Here is a 17,195-nt window from a genome sequence, read left to right as displayed (position 1 = left end):
GACTAATGGCTATCGTTATCGGGCTATACAGTTTTCGCCCCCACCGCCGCCTGGTCACACTGGCGCTCGCGTGTATGCATGTGTATGTGTGTGCATTACATTACGCATTTGCTTTGCGAATTAGAAGCTAATTGAAGCGAATATTGTGGACTCGAGCCGGTCGCCAGAGTCCCACGGTTGCCGCCAACACCGAGCTAAGGTCTCCAGCCAACCGGGCCATGTACGCCACCAACAATGGCGGCACGAACAAGGCGCCAAACAGGTAAGTTCCGCCTCCGCCAGCAAAATCGAGCGCCCCTCCCCCAAAAAAACAGGCGGTACAGCCGAGATTTTTAGTGTGTGCGCCGCTCCTTTTTGTTTTCATTCTGCGATTTGTGCATGCCAAATAATGAGAATGAAACTAATGGGAATACCCTACAGCAATGCCACCTCCATGTTTGACAACACCATCACCGTGACGCCCATCAAGATGGAACTGGGCCAGGCGTATGCCAAATCGCAAAATCCAGCGGCTATGCAGCGAAGAACACCGAATGCAGTGGTGGTCACCACCTCCTCCACCGTCTCCTCAGCCCAGCAGCAGCAGCAACAACAGCAGCAGGGGCAGCAGCAACAGCAGACTGTTCCCATGGCCAGTTTGGTGTCCAACGCCTGCACGCTGGTTAATCCCAGCATGAGTGTGACGGTGGCCACAACCGGTGCGAGCGGCGCCAAGGAGAAGACCACGAAGGCCACACGGACTCAGGTGGCACGCAAACCGCCGCCCACCATCGACAACTTCTGGCCGAATATCGTGAGCGAGGTGCACAGCATCGGCCAGGTGGATGCCAAGCACCAGGTGCTGCCGCTGGCGCGCATCAAGAAGATCATGAAGCTGGACGAGAACGCCAAGATGATTGCCGGCGAAGCTCCGCTACTGTTCGCCAAGGCCTGCGAGTACTTCATTCAGGAGCTGACCATGCACGCCTGGGTGCACACCGAGGAGAGCCGGCGGCGCACGCTCCAGCGCTCGGACATTGCCCAGGCCATAGCCAACTACGACCAGTTCGACTTCCTCATCGACATAGTGCCGCGTGAGGAGATCAAGCCGTCGTCGGCGCAAAAGACCAAGGATGGCAGTACTTCCAGTTCGAGCGGAATGGCGGGCACGGCCAGCAGTGCCGCCTCCACATCCAACACAGCCACCTCCAATGCGGCCGCCTCCGTGGCGGGCAATGCTACCGCCACGGGCAACTTTGTAGCCAGTGGTTCCTCCGTACCTGCGACCACCGCTGGTGGCCTCAAGCTGGACACCACGGGCGCAGCCAATGCCGCCGAGGTGCTCGGCTTCAGCACTGTGAACTCGGACATCTTCTCAGCGCAACTGCAGCAGCAACAACAACAGCAGCAGCAACAGCACGCCGCCCAGCAGCAGCACCAACAACAGCAGCAACAACATCACCAGGCGCATCCACAGCAGGTTCAGATTATTCAGCAGGGCGCTGGTGGCCAACAGTTGCAATACTTCATAGCACTGCCGGGTCAGCAGGCGGCGCAGCTCGTGCAGCAGGTCCAACAGCAGCCGCAGCCCGCCCAGAATCACCTACCCATCAACATTTTGTCAACCCAACAACCCACCCAGCAGTTGATACTGACCGCCGGTCCCAATGGTCAGCTGACCGCAACGCCAGCGCCGCAAACTGCTGCCCAGCAGCAGACGGCGCTGCTCCAGAATCTCGCCCAGCAGCAACAGCAGCACCAGCAACATCAGCAGCAGATTCAGCTGCTGCAGCAAGTGGTTACGCCCACGGGGGAGCTGACTAATGTGCCGGTAGGTATCACTTGAGCTAATTGAATTGAATCCCAGTTTGAGAATGGACTTTCCCATTGCAGATCGCCATCAATGCCAGCCATTTGCATCTCCTGCAGCGACTACAACTGCAACAGCAGCAGCAACAACAGCAGCAGCAACAGCAGCAGCAGCAACAACAGGTCATCATCCCAACCCAACTGCTGACGACCCAGCAACTGCTCCAGCTGGGCGGAGCACCCACAGTGGCCCATCAGCAGCAGCAGCAACAGCAGCAGCACGCCAATCTCACGCAGCAGAGCAACGCCAGTGCGGTGACCAGTGGCACGCCGATCTTTATCAACTCGACCATGACTGGTGCCCAGGCGGCGGCGACGCAGGCGCAGCAGCAGCAGTCGGCGCAGCAGCAACAGGCACAAACGATCTCCACCATGTCCACGGATCGCACACTAACCGGCGGATTTCGGTAAAAGCTGGAAGTATGATATCCGTACCAACGGGCGGACGGATAGACGGACAGTTGGCAATCATATCGAAAGCATCGGGAGGCGTTGGAATCGGGCATTGGCAAGCGGGCATTGATTGCGCCATCCCCTGTCATCCAGCACAATGTATAATATTATAGTTTACGTAGGTGTATACGATTGTATATCGCGGGGGAGATTATATATAGCTAGTGTCAAAGTCGTAGGCATCTGTGTAGAAACGATTTCTCAATTGTAATTTATTGCTGACCCTCCCGCCCCCTGGCAGCAGGTTTCACCTTCTCCAAAAACACCGCCACCTCCACCACTTTTAAACCTAGCACTTAGAGAAAATAATGGGAAATCGAGTGTATTAGTGTATGTATGTGACGGGTGACGGATGCCACCGGTCCAAAGCATAACCCAGCGTTTCGCGTGGCATCCGCGCCCTTTATTATGTATTTGTACTTCTAACTAAGCTAAGCTCTGATAAACAATTATAAGCCACCAAGGACTATGTGCCAGAAACTCGTGCGCCCATTGTATTCACTTTTTGGCCAGGATCTTGTTGATGTCCTGCAGTTCGCGGGTGCTCCACGGTTCCAGCGGATCGGGCGGCGATTGCGTTCTCCGCGTGTAAGCGGAACGTCCCCGCTGGCTGCGCTCGTCCGGATCATCGCTTTGCTCCGGCGAAACTCTGGCGCACAAGGAAAATATGAAGAAATAAAATAGACACAGTGATGGCAACTCACTTGTTTCGGCGACGAACACGGGCACTTTTGGCGCGACGAGCGGCCTCATCCTGTGCTGGCTGACACTTTCGCAGGTGAAACTGCTTCATGGTGGCGTGCACCTCCTCCGCCGTGGGTATATCCTCGCTGTCCTGTCCACCATTGCCGTCCTCGGTCTCCACTTCGGCTTCCTGTTCGATGGTCAGCACCTCCTCCGCGACGGCTTCATCGAAGTGGAAGCCCTGCTAGTGTGTAGGTGTACATTTTGCACTCAGCTATTTCACTTTTTTATCCACTCACCGTGTCGACATCCAGGCCAGGTGGTGCCCACACCGAGGACATGGGCTGAAACTGTCCATGGCTGTGACCCTCGAATCCCTGCTGATCCCGTCGAATGTCCGCCTTGGATAGGGCATTGTGTGTCCGTTTGGCCAGCGACAGCTTGCCGAGAATGGGTCCGCCGCTGTCGCTCTCCTCGGTTTCCACCTCGGCCAGCATGGCCATAAACTCCTCCAGCTTTTTGGGATCGACAATGTCCTTGGGGTCTTGGAAAAGGTTGCTCAAGTTCGAAATGGGCAGTGGCATGGCTATTAGGTCGGGGGCAGCAGCAGCAGCAGCAGCAGTAGCAGTAGCTTGTGTTGCAGGAGCGGCTGGAGATGCCGTGGCCACCGAAGCTACGGGCAGTGGATCCACCTTCTTGGCCACCGGCGCCTGCGGCTGTGTCTTCATCGTTTGCTCCACCAAATCGAAGGCCTTATTGGCCAGCTGCTGCAGGCCGGCAAAGTAGTGGGGATCATGAGTCTCCGGTCGCTGGTCCGACATCATGATCAGCTCCCTGAAGGGATCCGGTGCTGGCGGTGCGGGTGGAGGAGCTGTTACCGATCGCAGGGTGACGCCATTGGAGGAAGCCGGATTGCTAGCGAAGGTCAGCATGTCCATGGCGTTGGTGAAGTCCGAGTCCGTGTGCAGATTGTAGGGATCCTTGAGCTTCTGCTTGGTCACTTTCACTGGACTGGAGATGGAGGCACGGCCCCACATAAGGCGACGCATCTCCTCGCCGGTCATTCCGCGTTTCTTGAGCGCCGTCAGCGTCACACGACCCACGCGCTGCGAGGATTGGCATAGAAATGCAATAGGATGCGTACAGGGTATGGCAACTTACCTTCCAGTTGGAGACGGCTCCCTTCCGCTGCTTGGCCCTCGTCTTGCTCTTGCTCTTGATGACCATCACGCCGCGCACTTCGAAGCCCGAGTCATCGGACGGACCCAGCGGGATGGAGTACGCCTCTAGATAGCCCTTGGCATCCGCCTGCGGCACAGCGCGCTCCAGGGTGACGACAATCTTGGCCCACTGCTTCATCCACTCCTTCTCCGATTGCTCGATCACAGTCACATAGGTGTTGCCCATCATGGCAATCAACATGTTGAGCAACAGGATGGGCACGAAGATCATAAAGATGACGAACACGGTCTTGGAGAGATTAGGATATGTGGTCTGGTTGAGATCGGGATACTGCAACAGAAGTTATGTTACTACAAGTAAGTAATCCACGATCGAGGCACCCACTTACGTTATAATCACCCAGTGTGGTTTGGAACAGGGCCATCCAAGTGCTGGTGTAGGTATTAAACATGGTGGACTGCACCTGGGGATGTCCCTTGTAGAGGAAGTAGAAGGCCTGTGAGAATCCGCACAGGACGATGCAGTAGATGATGCCGAAGGTGAACATGTCGCCCGTGATCATGGAGTAGATCATGGTCACAAACGGACCCGTCAGCCGAATTGCACTGAAACAGATGGATGGGGTATAATTCCTGGACAAGCTCAACTATCTAACTTACCCTGCAAAGAACATTAGGAGAAACCAGGAGCCCGGCACAGCGAAAATCAGGATGGCCTCCTCGGTATCGGTGTCGCCAATCAAACGGAATGGAATGCACGCCAGGATCAGCAAGTTGGAGAACAGGAAGATGGCCTTAGCCGGCGCATGGGACTGTGTAAGCAGAGAAAGGATGATATTAAGCGGAAGATCGCAATCTATATATGCTAAGATCCTTACCAGCTGCTTGAGAAATGCGGACAATCCCTGGTTCTTTATCTCGTCGCCTTGCTGGAAGATCACATAGCTTAAAACTCCCACCAGGGTGGCAAACTCGGCGCAGTAACGGGCCACCGTCTGGGCATTGTAGTCACCACCACCACTGTCGCCCTCATCCGACTGCATGTCCAGCAGAGCGGCTGCCGAGAAATCCGATCCCTCGGAATCCTCGCCCTCGGCTTCGCCATCGTGCGCTGGACGCAAGTATACCGATACGGACAGGCACAGCAGATGGGTGGACAGGATGAGCAGACGCTTCAGAAACTGGTTCTGCGCAAAGGTCTTCCACTTCTCCTCCAGCAGGCGCTGGATGATGCCGCCGTCCAACATGTCCAGATGCTCTGGCTTGGTGCCGTTCAGGATGATGAACAAGGCGGAATTCCAATCTGTTTGGGATTAGTTGTTAAATCAAATCCATAAGGAACTTCGTTAGGACTACTCACTAGTCCTTCCGTCCGGCAGGAGTGTGTCCAGTGCATTCAGTGGGTAGCCGGAACAGGTGATGTTACTGTAGCGCCAAAACTCGCGGGCGGACAGCTCCAACATTTCACGAAAGACCTCCGCCCGTCCCAGCTTGCAGGCCAGGGTGAGTGGAGTCAGTCCCGTCTGGTTGACGATGCCATTCTTGGCCGGCGTCTTGGGATGTCGCAGGGCATAGCCAAACATGTCCAGTTTGTCGCACACGACCACCATGTGCAGGATCATGTTGCCGAAGGAGTCCTGGGCATCCGGATCGGATCCGCAATCCACCAGCAGGTTGTATACACTCTCGTTGGCACAGCAGGCGGCCCAGGCCAGTGGATATTCACCCATGTAGGCCAGTCCTTCGTAGTCCGTGCTCTTGGCCGGATTCGCCCGCTGCTGGTCACGTGGCAGAAAGAAGCTACCAATCGCTCGCTGATTGATATCCGCTCCGGCCTCGATCAGATCCGCCACCAGCTCATTGTTGCTGTAGGCAATCGACAGGTGCAGGGCACTGGCACCCAGATACTCCTCGCCCTCCATCACATCCAGCGCCAGATTGGGGAACACACGGAGCAGCACGCGCGCCAACTTGGTGTGCACCTTGGAATCGCAGATGATGAGCACATGGAGCAGACTCTCGCCCAGGGCGCCGCGGTACTGCATCTGCCAGCAGGCCTTGTGGTCCTCCCATTTGCCCAGCGGATCGTGGATGGACAGGGACGCCTCAATGGGTATGGTCACCTCGGTGTGGTCGCGGTACTTCCAGCGCAGAAACTCCGCACGGTTTATCACCTGGCCCTTGCCATCGTTGTACATGAAGACGCCAAACTGCTCCCGTATCAGCTGCTCCACGGCAATCAGTCCGCCCGAGTTAATGGCGTCGATGAGGTCACCACCTGGTCAGGATTGGGTCAGGTTACTAATTTTCTAACATCTTAATATATAGAATCTTCCTGTAACTCCTGTAGCAACTACTTGTCTTTGAACCTACACCAATTTCTTTTAGAGTGGAACGAGGTCATCAAGACGCCACTCGGAACCTACCTCTTTTGTAATCCGCCAGTTTGTACAGCAGGCACTTGCACGCGGTGGCCGAGGATTGCGAGATGACGGCATCCAGGATGGCGCCTGGCTTCATCTCGGGCGCCTTCTTGCGCAGGCATTTCTTCAGGAGGAACTTCATATTCGCTGCCCAGATTCCTATCCCTGATCCGCACTCAACTGGCCTCCGGGGGAAAATGCGCACAACCTTCTCGGCTTGTTTGTTCGATGACCCATGATATGAAGAACCAGGAAGACAGCTCGTTGTCCTGGTAACCCCACCCACCCAGCCAAGCCAATGAGACGAGAACTACTACCTCCAATCTGAAAGTCAGTTGGGCGCAATAGGATCCAAGTTTTAAAGGTTAGTTTTTGGATTTTAAATTTAAAGATATGAAAACTCATATCGCAGAAACACCATTCGAATATATAGTTTATTTTTGTGTTTTTTTTTATTGAATTATGTATATAAATATATTTTTGCCTTCATTATTATTATTGTAATTATAACTTAGTGCTAGAGTATCGGATGGGGGTTATCGGATATACTCGTACTGTAAAATAAATTGTATAAATAATGTGTATGCTTCTGATTCAGATCAGATTCTGATTCCGATTCAGCTTGATCGCTTTCAAAAACCATCCTCACTACTTTCTGCTTGCTCTTCCTCTTCCGACTTCCGCTGTGAATCATCATCACCACGCATAGTCATCATTATCATCAATCAATCCTTCATTCGCTTATCATCGTATTATATATCGCTTGAAGTTGTATTTTCGTATATTGGTATTGTTATAGATATATATAAATATAAATAAGAGACGTTCGAAAATCGTAATCGAATATGGCTAATAAATACAGAATGACATAATATCTGCGGGCATAGTATTGGATTTGGATTGGGTTTACTGGGCCGTAGGACTATATGATCGTAGAACTGTGTTCCCGCTACCCCGATCCCGAGATCCCGATCGATCCCAGACCAATTCTACTCGTGCTTCGGAACACTTTTTGACCGGCCGGGCAGATCCGGATCAGAATGTTTAGCGAATACTTGTCTGTCAGTCGTTCCATGGCGTTTGGATTAATTAAATGCAGTTTGGACTTTGATTTTGGAGTTGCTGGAATTGCTTCAGTTCGCCTATATAACTATGCGTATGGTATGTGTGTATATATAATCTGTATAATAGAACCTTGTCTAGCACAATATTGCCCGGTACCCGAGAATTTGTTGTTGGTTTGTTGGTCTGTTTTGAAATATTTGAGTTTGAGTTTTTGAATTTCGATTTGCCACGCGCTATGGTTCAGTCGTTCGAGCCAGAAGTTCGAGTTCTTGTTCTTGGCCAGCATTTAGTTATACGCTTGGTATACAAAATATATCATATATCAATATATCATGTATATGTGTAAATGTATATTCTATTGCAAGTACAAAACGTTTTTGCCTATGGGTTATGCTACTCGAGATACGATCTATTGCCTTCCCTCGCTCGCGTTTCAATGGCAACTTTCACTACTTTCCCCCCTTTCCGTTCTCATTGGCATTTCGTACCTTTTTTTCATTTTGCGTTAGTAGGGGGCGTTTTGGGGGAAGGGGGATTCTGAGGATGGAGATGGGCGGCAGCTGGGGCAACTGACCCATCCGCTGATCAAGTCTTTTCGTTATACATTTTGGAATTGTGTTGTTTGCATGTCTTTGCGGTTTGATTCGGCTTTTGCAGTTTGTTTGATTTACGCATTATACAGTATAAAAATTGTCTCGCTTGATTGTAGTTCTCAGCATTATAATAATTTTTTCGTTTCCGTTTGGCTACAGTCTATATGTTTTTGTTTCCTGTCTTGTTGTTGGTTGGGGCATAAGGATTCATTTGGGGGATCGAACGATGCGAAAGACTAGAAACAATGGTGGCGGCTGGGGCGGCATCATCGGTTCGATTTGGGTGGGTTTTTCATATCGGATAAATGGATGGATGGTATAGGTAGAAAGGGGGTGAAATATTGCGAAAAAAAAGGGGATAGTCAAGCACACACACACTCTATCTCTCTCACTCACTCGCATGCAAACGTGAAACAAACAGAGAGGGGAATACATTTGCGTATATGTCAAAGTAGTATCATCTAAGTCCTTCTCCTCACTTTTCCTATATGGCCACATAAACTGAAGGACACAGGAGAACCGGGGAAATTAATCGTAAGTGTAAACACCTAAATAGGCTAAACTAATTTTGGACTAACTACTTAAATAGCACACAAAAAACACAAACATATGTATATGTATGGGTAAATCAAAAGTTAAAACACACACAATTAAACAAAAAAAAAAATAGGACATACACAAAAATACAAACGTTTAACAAAACGAACAAAACTGGCTTACGAAGATTAATTTGGCAATTATTGAGCAACTGCAGTAATTGGCGAAGGAGCTGAGGAGGAACTGAATCCTGGGATGGCGAGGGACAAGGGATGAGGGTGTGTGTACGGGAGTGTGTTAGTTTAACTTTCGGCTTAGCTACGAGTTCTCTATATACGCTCGCTCGCAAGTAGATTGTAGATATCGAGCACCTTGCTGTTGTCGTCATGATGTCGTGTCATGTTTAGATTGTTTAAAAAAAAGTTACGCCCATTGGTGGTTAAACGCTAAATTGTGAACTGATTTCCATGGTTCATGTCCGCCGCAGACGTTGGCCATACTGCTACTCCTGCCACTCGTTCTCGTCCACGCCCTCCATGTCGTCCTGCTCCAGCTTGGTGGTGAACTCCATGCGCGCGCTAACCGATTTCTGGATCTGAAAGGATCGAAGTTTCCGTTAGATCCAGTACATAGACCAACTGGATGGTTTAATCTCACCTCCTGCTGTTTGTTGACCTCGTACTCGGACTTCTGGCCACCGAACTGGGGATGATCTGGCTTCTTCACGGGCTGCGCTGGCACTTGCTGTATGGAAGATACTGCAACAGAGATCACAGAGATCAGTTTGATTTACCAGAATAGAGAGTCACTCTCAACACTCACAAGTTTCCATGCCCTCTGGCTTGAGGCTGACTTTGGGTGCCGCCTTGTCATTGCTAGCGAACCAATCCTCGGAGCTTAGCGTGGCGCTCCAGGTGATGCGTGTGGGTGGGAACAGATCGTCTTGGAACAGCTCGCTCTGCAAGGAGCACAGTCAGAGTAATTAGCGTGGGGGTAAGGAAATGCGCTATAGGCATCCAAAACCTACCTTGATGCGGGGCACTGTGAAACTCAGGGGTTCAATTGTGGTATTGGTTAGCCGATAGGCCTTCGAGAACTCCACGCTGGCCACGTCGCAGTGGTTCTTGGTGAGGAAGCTGAGGCCCTGGTGCAGCGAGGTGCAACGATGGTGCGACAGTGGGCAGATGTACGGCTCCTCGTCGGTGATCTCATAGCAGTAGATTGTGGAGTCACCCTTGCCCGTAACAAACAGTGTGGAGCTATCTTCGTCATAGAATGGAATCAGTATGGAGGGTGAAACATCCAAACTGGCCGTGTTCAATGGGGCGGACAACTTTTGTGCATTGTACACGCTGATCTGTCGCTCCGAAACCCTGAAAAAGTTATGCAAATTTCAGTCACATCTTCATCAAATGTTCAAATTTTCAAGATCCTACTTGTCGAAACCAGTGCAGACGATGTAATGTCCCTCCAATGCCCAGGTGATCCGAGCTCCACGAGTGCCGACCGGTCCATTGCCCTCCCGTATGGGTGTCTCCGATTTCCTTGGGTTGTACACCCTAATCTTGCCATCCTTGCACACGGTGGCGCCCAATCGGCCGCAGGGACTCCAGGCGAAGTCAAAGATTTGATCTGTATGCCCCGAAAGCGAGCATTTTTCGGTCATGGTGCGCAAATCCCACAGCTTGATGGTCATATCGTAGCTGGCAGTTAGCAGAACATCAGCAGCCAGCGGGTGGAAGCGTATGAAGTAAATCTTGTCCAGATGAGCGGTCAGCTCGCCGGCAGGTGTGTTTGTCGGCTCACTCAATCCACCGGCTTCAATATGCCAGATTTTTACAATGCCATCGTCGCAGGCCACAGCCAATCGCTGGGCATCGAACGGATCCCACTGGAAGTCCATGATGTTGCTGCCGTTCACAAGCGACGGAATCACACCATCGGGCAACCGTCCAGGGCGGCTCAACTCAAATATGGCTATCTTGCCGCCGGGCCCCGAAAGTGGCACGGCAACGCGCTCCTGGTTGGCGTGGAAGCCATTGCATTCGCCCGGAATCTGGCGACTTAGATTGCGCAAGTTCTCGATGTGCGTGGACTTGTGACCGGGTGTGCCCTTCAAGTGCCTGAACTTGGACACCTTGCCGAAGACGGTGGAGGTGCGCTTGGTGCTGGCAGCGCTAAAAGCCGCCTCAGTGGCGGACTTCTTGAGTCCAGCGCCATTTCCGCGGCGATGCTCCTCCATTAATTTGCCCTCTGGCACAGAGATGCGCTTGGTGTCGATCACATTGCCCTGCTGCTGCTGCTGTTGGTTGGGCTTCAGTGGCTCCACTTTGGAGTGCTCGCGACGTCTGTAAATCGAAGAGGTACGATGAGTACGGTGCGTTACGCCTTCAGGTTGGGCATACTTACAATGGCACTGGGGACTGAGGCTTCTCGTCCACCTGACTCTTGGAACGATTCTCGTATATGCGCCGTCGCTCGGCAAAGCTGCTCCTGGAGGTGCAGTTTCTTCGCAGATCCGCATCCGTGCGATCTTCGCCCTCCGTCGAGTTCTCCGATGACTCAGAGTTTTGCTCGAATATCTAAGAGTAGTCATGGAAAATCAAGTAAAGGATTAGTTTCTGGCAAGTATAGTCAAATTGGATATCCCTTTAGCAGACCTTGTCGGATGATTCATCATCGTCAGCCGAGGACTACACAGTTGTTATAGTAGTTCCCGTTGCGCAGAATCGGCAGTAGTTCAAGTACAGAAGATATAGTTGGATTTTAGGGGTTAGTTGAAAGTGATCGGGAGCGTTTCAAAGTTAGTTAGACGGAAGAAGGCGAATTTTGTTGTTGGCACAGGCATGTAATATAGAGGGCGAGCAGAACGTTACAGTAGTAATTGTTTATAATGGACTCGATATAGATCCCATTTGACGCGGACTTACCTTGCGGCGCTCCGAGGTGGTCAGTGACTTCTGGACTCCATTTCCGGACACAGCGGGTTCCCTTTCGTGTTTCTCTGCAAATGAAAGTGGTAGAATAAGCAGTTAATTGAAGGCCTTTCTTTAGAGAACAGAGTCTCCTTACTTTTAATTTCGATTTCAACAATGAGATCCGGTTTGGCTCCCTGAGCGGGTGTCATCTCCACTCCGCTGTCCTGTCCCACGTTTGAGATATTCTCGTGGGATCCCGGTGCCAAAGGCACGGCGAACACCTTGTCAAACGAAACGTCACCTGTGGTGCTGGAGAAGGGCTTGGGACCCAAACGTGGCTGTGGAAAAAATCAGATAATCTTAGTCAACATATTCTCCATATACTTCAGTGGAAAATCATAAATAGCGTTTACAGAATCAAAAGGCTTTCACAGAAATACTAAGTACAAATTGCCTGAATATACAACGGATATCGTAACCAACTGAAAATGTGTCAATAAGAAAACATAACATAATCTCTAGGTGTTTCATAAGAAAACCATATGGCAAACCAACTGCAAATGAAAACAAACAAACGTGGAGCGCTAAAATCGGTTGACTCGGTTATTGACAGCTGCAATCGCCGTCTCAATATCACCAATATACGTAGAAAAACTTAGCGCTGAGTGCAACAAAAACTAAGAAAAATAAATAAACTAATAAATAATACACAAACAATAAGCAAATGGGATCGCCTGGGCGGTGGAATATGAAGTGATGGTGACGGCACCTTGTATGCAGACGCAGCGGTGGTGCGAGGCCTTGGGCGCGGCGTGTTGGTGCTGCTGCTTTCCCCAGCGGAATCACTGGCCTCCGGCAGGGAATTGTTGCGCGAGGTGCGCGGCATGGGCTTCGGTGGCGAGTGGCTGCCACTGGCCGAATGGTTGTCCAGTCCACCGGAGGAGGAGACCTCCTCGCTGCTGCCGGTCGAATGCTCGTGCTCGGTGGGCGACTCCTTGTCATCCTCGTGGGACTGGGCGTAGGCATGGGCCTTTTCCTTCTCCGAATCCACCTTGTATTTGGCCTCGAACTTACGGATGAGCTCACTGCACTCGCCATCTGGCTGGGACTGTGAAGGTGTGCTCTTCTTTCCGTTGCTCTCGTTGCTGTTGTCATTGCCGTTCTTCTCCTCAAAGTTATTGCCCTTGTTTAGCATGACAAAGTGCTCGTTATCGTTGCGCTTGGCCTGCTGATTGGGTTTCCCAGTGGTGTTGCTCTTGGCCCGCTGATTCTCCAGGTTCTTAACAAAATCACTCAGGTTACCGCGATGAATCTGCATTGATGGTCAAATTGGGTTTAAACGAAACTCCCCAGAAATGCTAACTATTGAACCCTGACTACATTAGCCCTTGAAGCCCTTGTCTTCCGTTTCCCAATCTTACAATCTATACGTCGAAATATGAAAGTGTAGAAGGTTACTTACAATAATTGGCTCATCGCCATGCTCGCGCTTGGCGGGATCAAGGCTCATCTTGGGCACCGCCTGGTTGCTGCCATTCAACCACTCGCCGGCCACCAGTTCTGTCTTGTAGCCAGTGGTCTCCGGATACAAATCGGCGTGGAAATCACGGTATGTCTGTAGAATTGTCTTATTAGTATTTCGAGGATAACTTTTAAAGTAGTTTATTACTTACCTTTCTGGGCACCTGGTACATGATGGGTATGACCATGTTGGAGGTCAATTGCAACACCCGGTTAACCTCTGCCTCCATGACTTTAAGTGCCCGCTTGGGCACCAGACAAGCTCCCTTCGTCTGCTCGCCAGTATGACGCAAGCCCTCAATTAAATACGGATCTTTGTCCGTAATCTCCAAATAGTTAATAGTTGTGTCACCCTTTCCGGCTAGGAAAAGCATATTGGTGTCGGGATCGAAGAGGGGCATCAGTATGCCCGTCGAGCAGTCCAGTTCCAGAGTTTTCTCCGGCGTGTTGAAGTTACGCACATCACGGATGATCACCTGTCGCAGGCGGGCCGCATCGAAGCCAGTGGTCAGGATGCGGTGTTGATTGCCCAGCCACACTACCCGCGAATCCTTGATGCTCTGATGCGACTCAGCAGTCAGCTGGATGGGTGAACCAGCGGCACGGGGATCGAAGATTCGCACATTCTTATCCTTGCAACTGGTAGCCAAAACGGAACCGTCCTCGCGCCAACTGGCCGACTGTATCACCTCGGGGTGCTCATTGTTCGCTGAAAGGACAAAAACATATTTAGTTAGGGTATTATTTTATAAGGAAAGATGTGTTTACTCACAGAATATCTCCTTTTGAGTGCTGAGATCAAAGAGAGCCACACAGCCGGCGGCTGTGGAGTACATTAAGCCATCTGCTGTTGGATGGAAGCCCACTGTCTCTACGCGTCTCTGCTTGTGTGAGAAGATGGCCTCCGGATCGGAAAGCGACTGCTCCAGACCCTTTTCCGGTATGTGCCAGATCTTGACCTGTGGATTGCAATGGGAGTGATTGATTAGCAGGGGGACTATGTGTCATGTTGACTATCTAATTTGTGACTAATGTGATAGCGTTGCGATGAAATTATGGTTTCTGGTGAGTTATTAATATTAATAATATCACATTATTGAGTGCTCGTTCGTATCACACTCATAAACTCATCATAACATGCAACAATTTAATCTCTAGCTTCTGGGAAATAACCATTAAATGTTTGCAAAACGAAAAATAAATTCTTATAAAATTAATAATATTGCAATAAGGAAAAAAATATTCTGAGTAACTCTATGGACATATCATTGGGAAGTGATGAAACATTTAGGGGTACTGACAAATAATATTGAAGGATCTCTTACCAGGCAATCCTGCGAGGCGGTGGCCAGCAGCCCGTCGTGAAACGGGGAGAACTTAAGGTCCGTCACTGTGTCCGTGTGCCCATGGAGCAGCGGCATGGTCTTGCTCTTCCGGCCGCAGTCGTCCAGCGGGAGGACAGCGACGCTGGAGCCGGTGTGCTCCCAGTTGAAGGCCATGAAGGCACCGGAGGCGGCGATGTTGTTACCGTACGTCTGGTAGCTGCCCACGCAGATCTCGCGGACGCATGCCTCCGCCTTGGGCACAATGGGTGCGGCATTTTTGTACTTGGAAGCCTTGAATCGCCAGGCCATGGTTGGCTACTTGGTTGAGCTGGGAGGGCTTCGATCCGATGTGATGGCGATCCGATGCGGATGTGGATATGGATATGGACGTTCTCTGCTCGAGTGTAGAGTGACGATTGTGGATTGTATATGCCCGATGCTTGATGCCTGATGGTCGAGTGTCACTAGTCCGGTGGCTCCCTCTCAGTCGCTCTCTTGCGCTTCGCTCTCCGCTCCGCTGCTCCGTTTCAGAGTTTCGTTTCTGGAAAATGGCAAAATAGCCGCATAAGTACGAGTATGATATCACTTGGGTGCGCGGGGGACATTCCACAGTTTGTTATCGCCTTGCCCGCCGCTCCTGACTCATCGTCATCCGAATCCGATAGGGCAAACAATAGCCGATAACCGAATATAAATAATAATACATTTAACAAGTATGGATGGGGAAAAAAAAAAGAGAGATGCACTTGCTATTGCGGCGATACGACTATTGAAAAGAGAAAGCTGGACAAGAATGGTGTCCACCAAAGCCGGATGAGCCAGCCAGCCAGCCCGACCAACACTCGCGCATTTGACGTACGTGTTTGTTTGAGTATGTATGCGAATGTTTGTTTGTACATCATCAGGAAAGGCGAGGAAAAACACTGGGCAAAAAATGATGGGATTCGGCCGGTAGGGGTTAATTTGACACACCTAAGGGTTAGTGATCCTCTTTTCAGCGTTATTTCTTCACTTTCTGTCAAGCTAAACATATATTTACTACAATTTGTACTAATTTTTAATGTGCAATTTGCAAATATTAAATACGTGCATGAACAACTGCTGAAAATGGCAACACAAACAGTATGATCCGAGCGGCGGTAAGGGTTAATATGCCACACCTAAGGGTTAACGATCCTTTTGATAAATTTCATGGAGAGTTTCACGCACACATACACTTGTACAAACACAACCCACTTGACTTGCAGTTTATGGATAAGCACAGTGAGCACTCTGTAAACTAAAAGTCACATCAGTGTAATGGCATCAATGTGCCTTGATCTAAAGGCAAATAAAATGTTAGTTTGCAAAAAAATATATATTTTTCTAGGTCTTTAGTTGGTTATTACTTTCTTTTACACTCTCTGGAGGCCGCACTGTAGTCTCCCGAGTGCAGTTAGCAAACGTCGAGAGAGCGAGAGCGGGAGGCAGAGAGCATGCGCCAATTCAACTGTTTCTGTTTGTTAGAAAGCGGCAAAACAAATGACCACTGGGGGTAAAAGGAGGCGCGGCTGGGGGACGGCCAAGCAAGTATTGGCCAGCGGAGCCACCAGGTAATGGGGTCAAGTGATTTAGAAAAGCAAAATCAAAGGCAATATAACGAGGCGATGTTGCAAAGTGAGAGCGAGACGGGCACAGGTGCAACCTGCAGGAGAGCTCAGCGACTAACGGCTAACGGATGACAGCGGGCGGCGTGGGAGAGCACGAGCATCTGCATCCCTATCTCTCTCTTTCGCTTGGTTGGGGGTGGCTAGAAGCAAGCCGGCTAGCATTTTTGTTGTTTTCACCCACTGCCCACTAAACACACACACACACATTTGCACTTCTGGTGGTTGGTTTTTGGTCACTTTGTTGTTGTTCTTGTTGTTGCTGCTTATATGCATTTATTGACATTTTCACAAGTTTTCCATCCTATATTTTGCATACATTGCATTTGATTATTGGGTGTTACTTTCTAGTTTGCGTGCAATTCAATGAAAAGAGGGGTGAATTTATTTTTATATACTTCTTCTTTTCTCGCTTTTCCTTTCCTTATTTCCTTTTCCTTATTTTTTGCAGCACACACCCTGGCGCCGGCAGAAGAAGAAGAGGAAGAATCCAAAGCGGCGGCAATGACAATGACAACTACAAATGCAACAACAAAGGGTGCGCGCGGGGGTGGAGTGGGGAGCAGGAGCCGGAGAGGGGGTGGTGCAACTACACCAATAACAACTGCGCAAAGGCGACGCCGCTTCTTTTTTTATGGGCAAACAAAGGAGCAGTTTTGCACACACACATATACAGACGCACACACACGCACACTTGAGTTGCAGTGCTGCAACTGCACACCCACACAAACATACGCACGGGAGGAAAAACACGGCGATTAGGCTCACACACACGCGCCGGTAATTATTCTCCCGCTATTAATTACAAATATTGTCATTAATTTACCAATGCAATCAATAAACTACGCGAGAGATCTTCAACTTTTTTTCAAACGTTTTGTCATCGTCTATCGATAGCTTCCATCTTCGCGTGCTAGAGGTGGCACCCAAACATCGCCACCGCGCTATCGACAGAGCTATCGATTGCGCGCCAATCGTCACTTTCTTTCGTCACTATTTTC

At 50.3% G+C, this 17,195-nt stretch overlaps 3 protein-coding genes across 8 annotated transcripts; 1 reads left to right on the top strand and 2 right to left on the bottom strand.

Annotated features, from left to right (window-relative positions):
- The first annotated feature begins 31 nt into the window (after positions 1–31).
- On the top strand, positions 32–2,781 carry LOC27207483 (nuclear transcription factor Y subunit gamma). The gene is made up of 3 exons (XM_016183166.3): positions 32–262; positions 421–1,810; positions 1,873–2,781. The coding sequence occupies exons 1-3, from the start codon at positions 219–221 to the stop codon at positions 2,257–2,259; spliced, it is 1,821 nt and encodes a 606-aa protein (XP_016038377.1). The 5' UTR covers positions 32–218; the 3' UTR covers positions 2,260–2,781.
- Positions 2,627–6,793, bottom strand: LOC27208780. Of its 2 annotated transcripts, none has more exons than XM_016184337.3 (9): positions 6,593–6,793; positions 5,527–6,444; positions 5,045–5,469; positions 4,827–4,978; positions 4,556–4,772; positions 4,147–4,497; positions 3,285–4,091; positions 3,006–3,229; positions 2,627–2,950 (listed from the first exon to the last, which is right to left on the bottom strand). In XM_016184337.3, exons 1-9 carry the CDS (start codon positions 6,729–6,731, stop codon positions 2,800–2,802), a joined length of 3,384 nt encoding a protein of 1,127 aa, XP_016038375.1. In that variant the 5' UTR covers positions 6,732–6,793; the 3' UTR covers positions 2,627–2,799. The 2 variants fall into 2 exon arrangements, with proteins under 2 accessions (XP_016038375.1, XP_016038376.1); XM_016184338.3 differs by having other exon boundaries at positions 3,006–3,226.
- A 388-nt stretch (positions 6,794–7,181) lies between these two features.
- LOC27209440 (coronin-7) lies at positions 7,182–17,131 on the bottom strand. 5 transcript variants are annotated; one of them, XM_039297726.2, is made up of 15 exons: positions 17,021–17,131; positions 14,549–15,089; positions 13,996–14,182; positions 13,376–13,932; positions 13,165–13,317; positions 12,472–13,014; positions 11,857–12,040; positions 11,715–11,788; positions 11,445–11,477; positions 11,194–11,366; positions 10,221–11,132; positions 9,812–10,157; positions 9,607–9,742; positions 9,442–9,542; positions 7,182–9,379 (listed from the first exon to the last, which is right to left on the bottom strand). In XM_039297726.2, the coding sequence occupies exons 2-15, from the start codon at positions 14,855–14,857 to the stop codon at positions 9,287–9,289; spliced, it is 3,801 nt and encodes a 1,266-aa protein (XP_039153660.1). In that variant the 5' UTR covers positions 14,858–15,089; positions 17,021–17,131; the 3' UTR covers positions 7,182–9,286. The 5 variants fall into 5 exon arrangements, with proteins under 5 accessions (XP_039153660.1, XP_044779539.1, XP_039153661.1 ...); XM_044923604.1 differs by having other exon boundaries at positions 16,934–17,120; XM_039297727.2 differs by lacking the exon at positions 11,445–11,477.
- Between the last annotated feature and the right edge of the window lie 64 nt (positions 17,132–17,195).

The sequence above is a fragment of the Drosophila simulans genome, chromosome X, assembly GCF_016746395.2.
Source record: "Drosophila simulans strain w501 chromosome X, Prin_Dsim_3.1, whole genome shotgun sequence".
Taxonomy (NCBI): domain Eukaryota; kingdom Metazoa; phylum Arthropoda; class Insecta; order Diptera; family Drosophilidae; genus Drosophila; species Drosophila simulans.
The sequence above is the reverse complement of the archived record's forward strand: the minus strand, read 5'-3'. Positions and strand labels throughout refer to the sequence as shown.

What these genes read in the sequence shown, in the direction of transcription:
- LOC27207483 (XM_016183166.3), top strand. Translation starts at nt 219, where the DNA reads ATGTACGCCACCAACAATGGCGGCACGAACAAGGCGCCAAACAG. An exon ending in ACGAACAAGGCGCCAAACAG is followed by an intron (nt 263 to 420) that starts GTAAGTTCCGCC and finishes AATACCCTACAG; the next exon opens with CAATGCCACCTCCATGTTTG. An exon ending in GGGAGCTGACTAATGTGCCG is followed by an intron (nt 1,811 to 1,872) that starts GTAGGTATCACT and finishes TTCCCATTGCAG; the next exon opens with ATCGCCATCAATGCCAGCCA.
- LOC27208780 (XM_016184337.3), bottom strand. Translation starts at nt 6,731, where the DNA reads ATGAAGTTCCTCCTGAAGAAATGCCTGCGCAAGAAGGCGCCCGAGATG. An exon ending in CCTGCCGGACGGAAGGACTA is followed by an intron (nt 5,470 to 5,526) that starts GTGAGTAGTCCT and finishes AATCCCAAACAG; the next exon opens with ATTGGAATTCCGCCTTGTTC. An exon ending in CGTGTTCGTCGCCGAAACAA is followed by an intron (nt 2,951 to 3,005) that starts GTGAGTTGCCAT and finishes CTTGTGCGCCAG; the next exon opens with AGTTTCGCCGGAGCAAAGCG.
- LOC27209440 (XM_039297726.2), bottom strand. Translation starts at nt 14,857, where the DNA reads ATGGCCTGGCGATTCAAGGCTTCCAAGTACAAAAATGCCGCACCCATT. An exon ending in CCACCTCGGAGCGCCGCAAG is followed by an intron (nt 11,478 to 11,714) that starts GTAAGTCCGCGT and finishes ACAACTGTGTAG; the next exon opens with TCCTCGGCTGACGATGATGA. An exon ending in GTCTGCACTGGTTTCGACAA is followed by an intron (nt 10,158 to 10,220) that starts GTAGGATCTTGA and finishes TAACTTTTTCAG; the next exon opens with GGTTTCGGAGCGACAGATCA.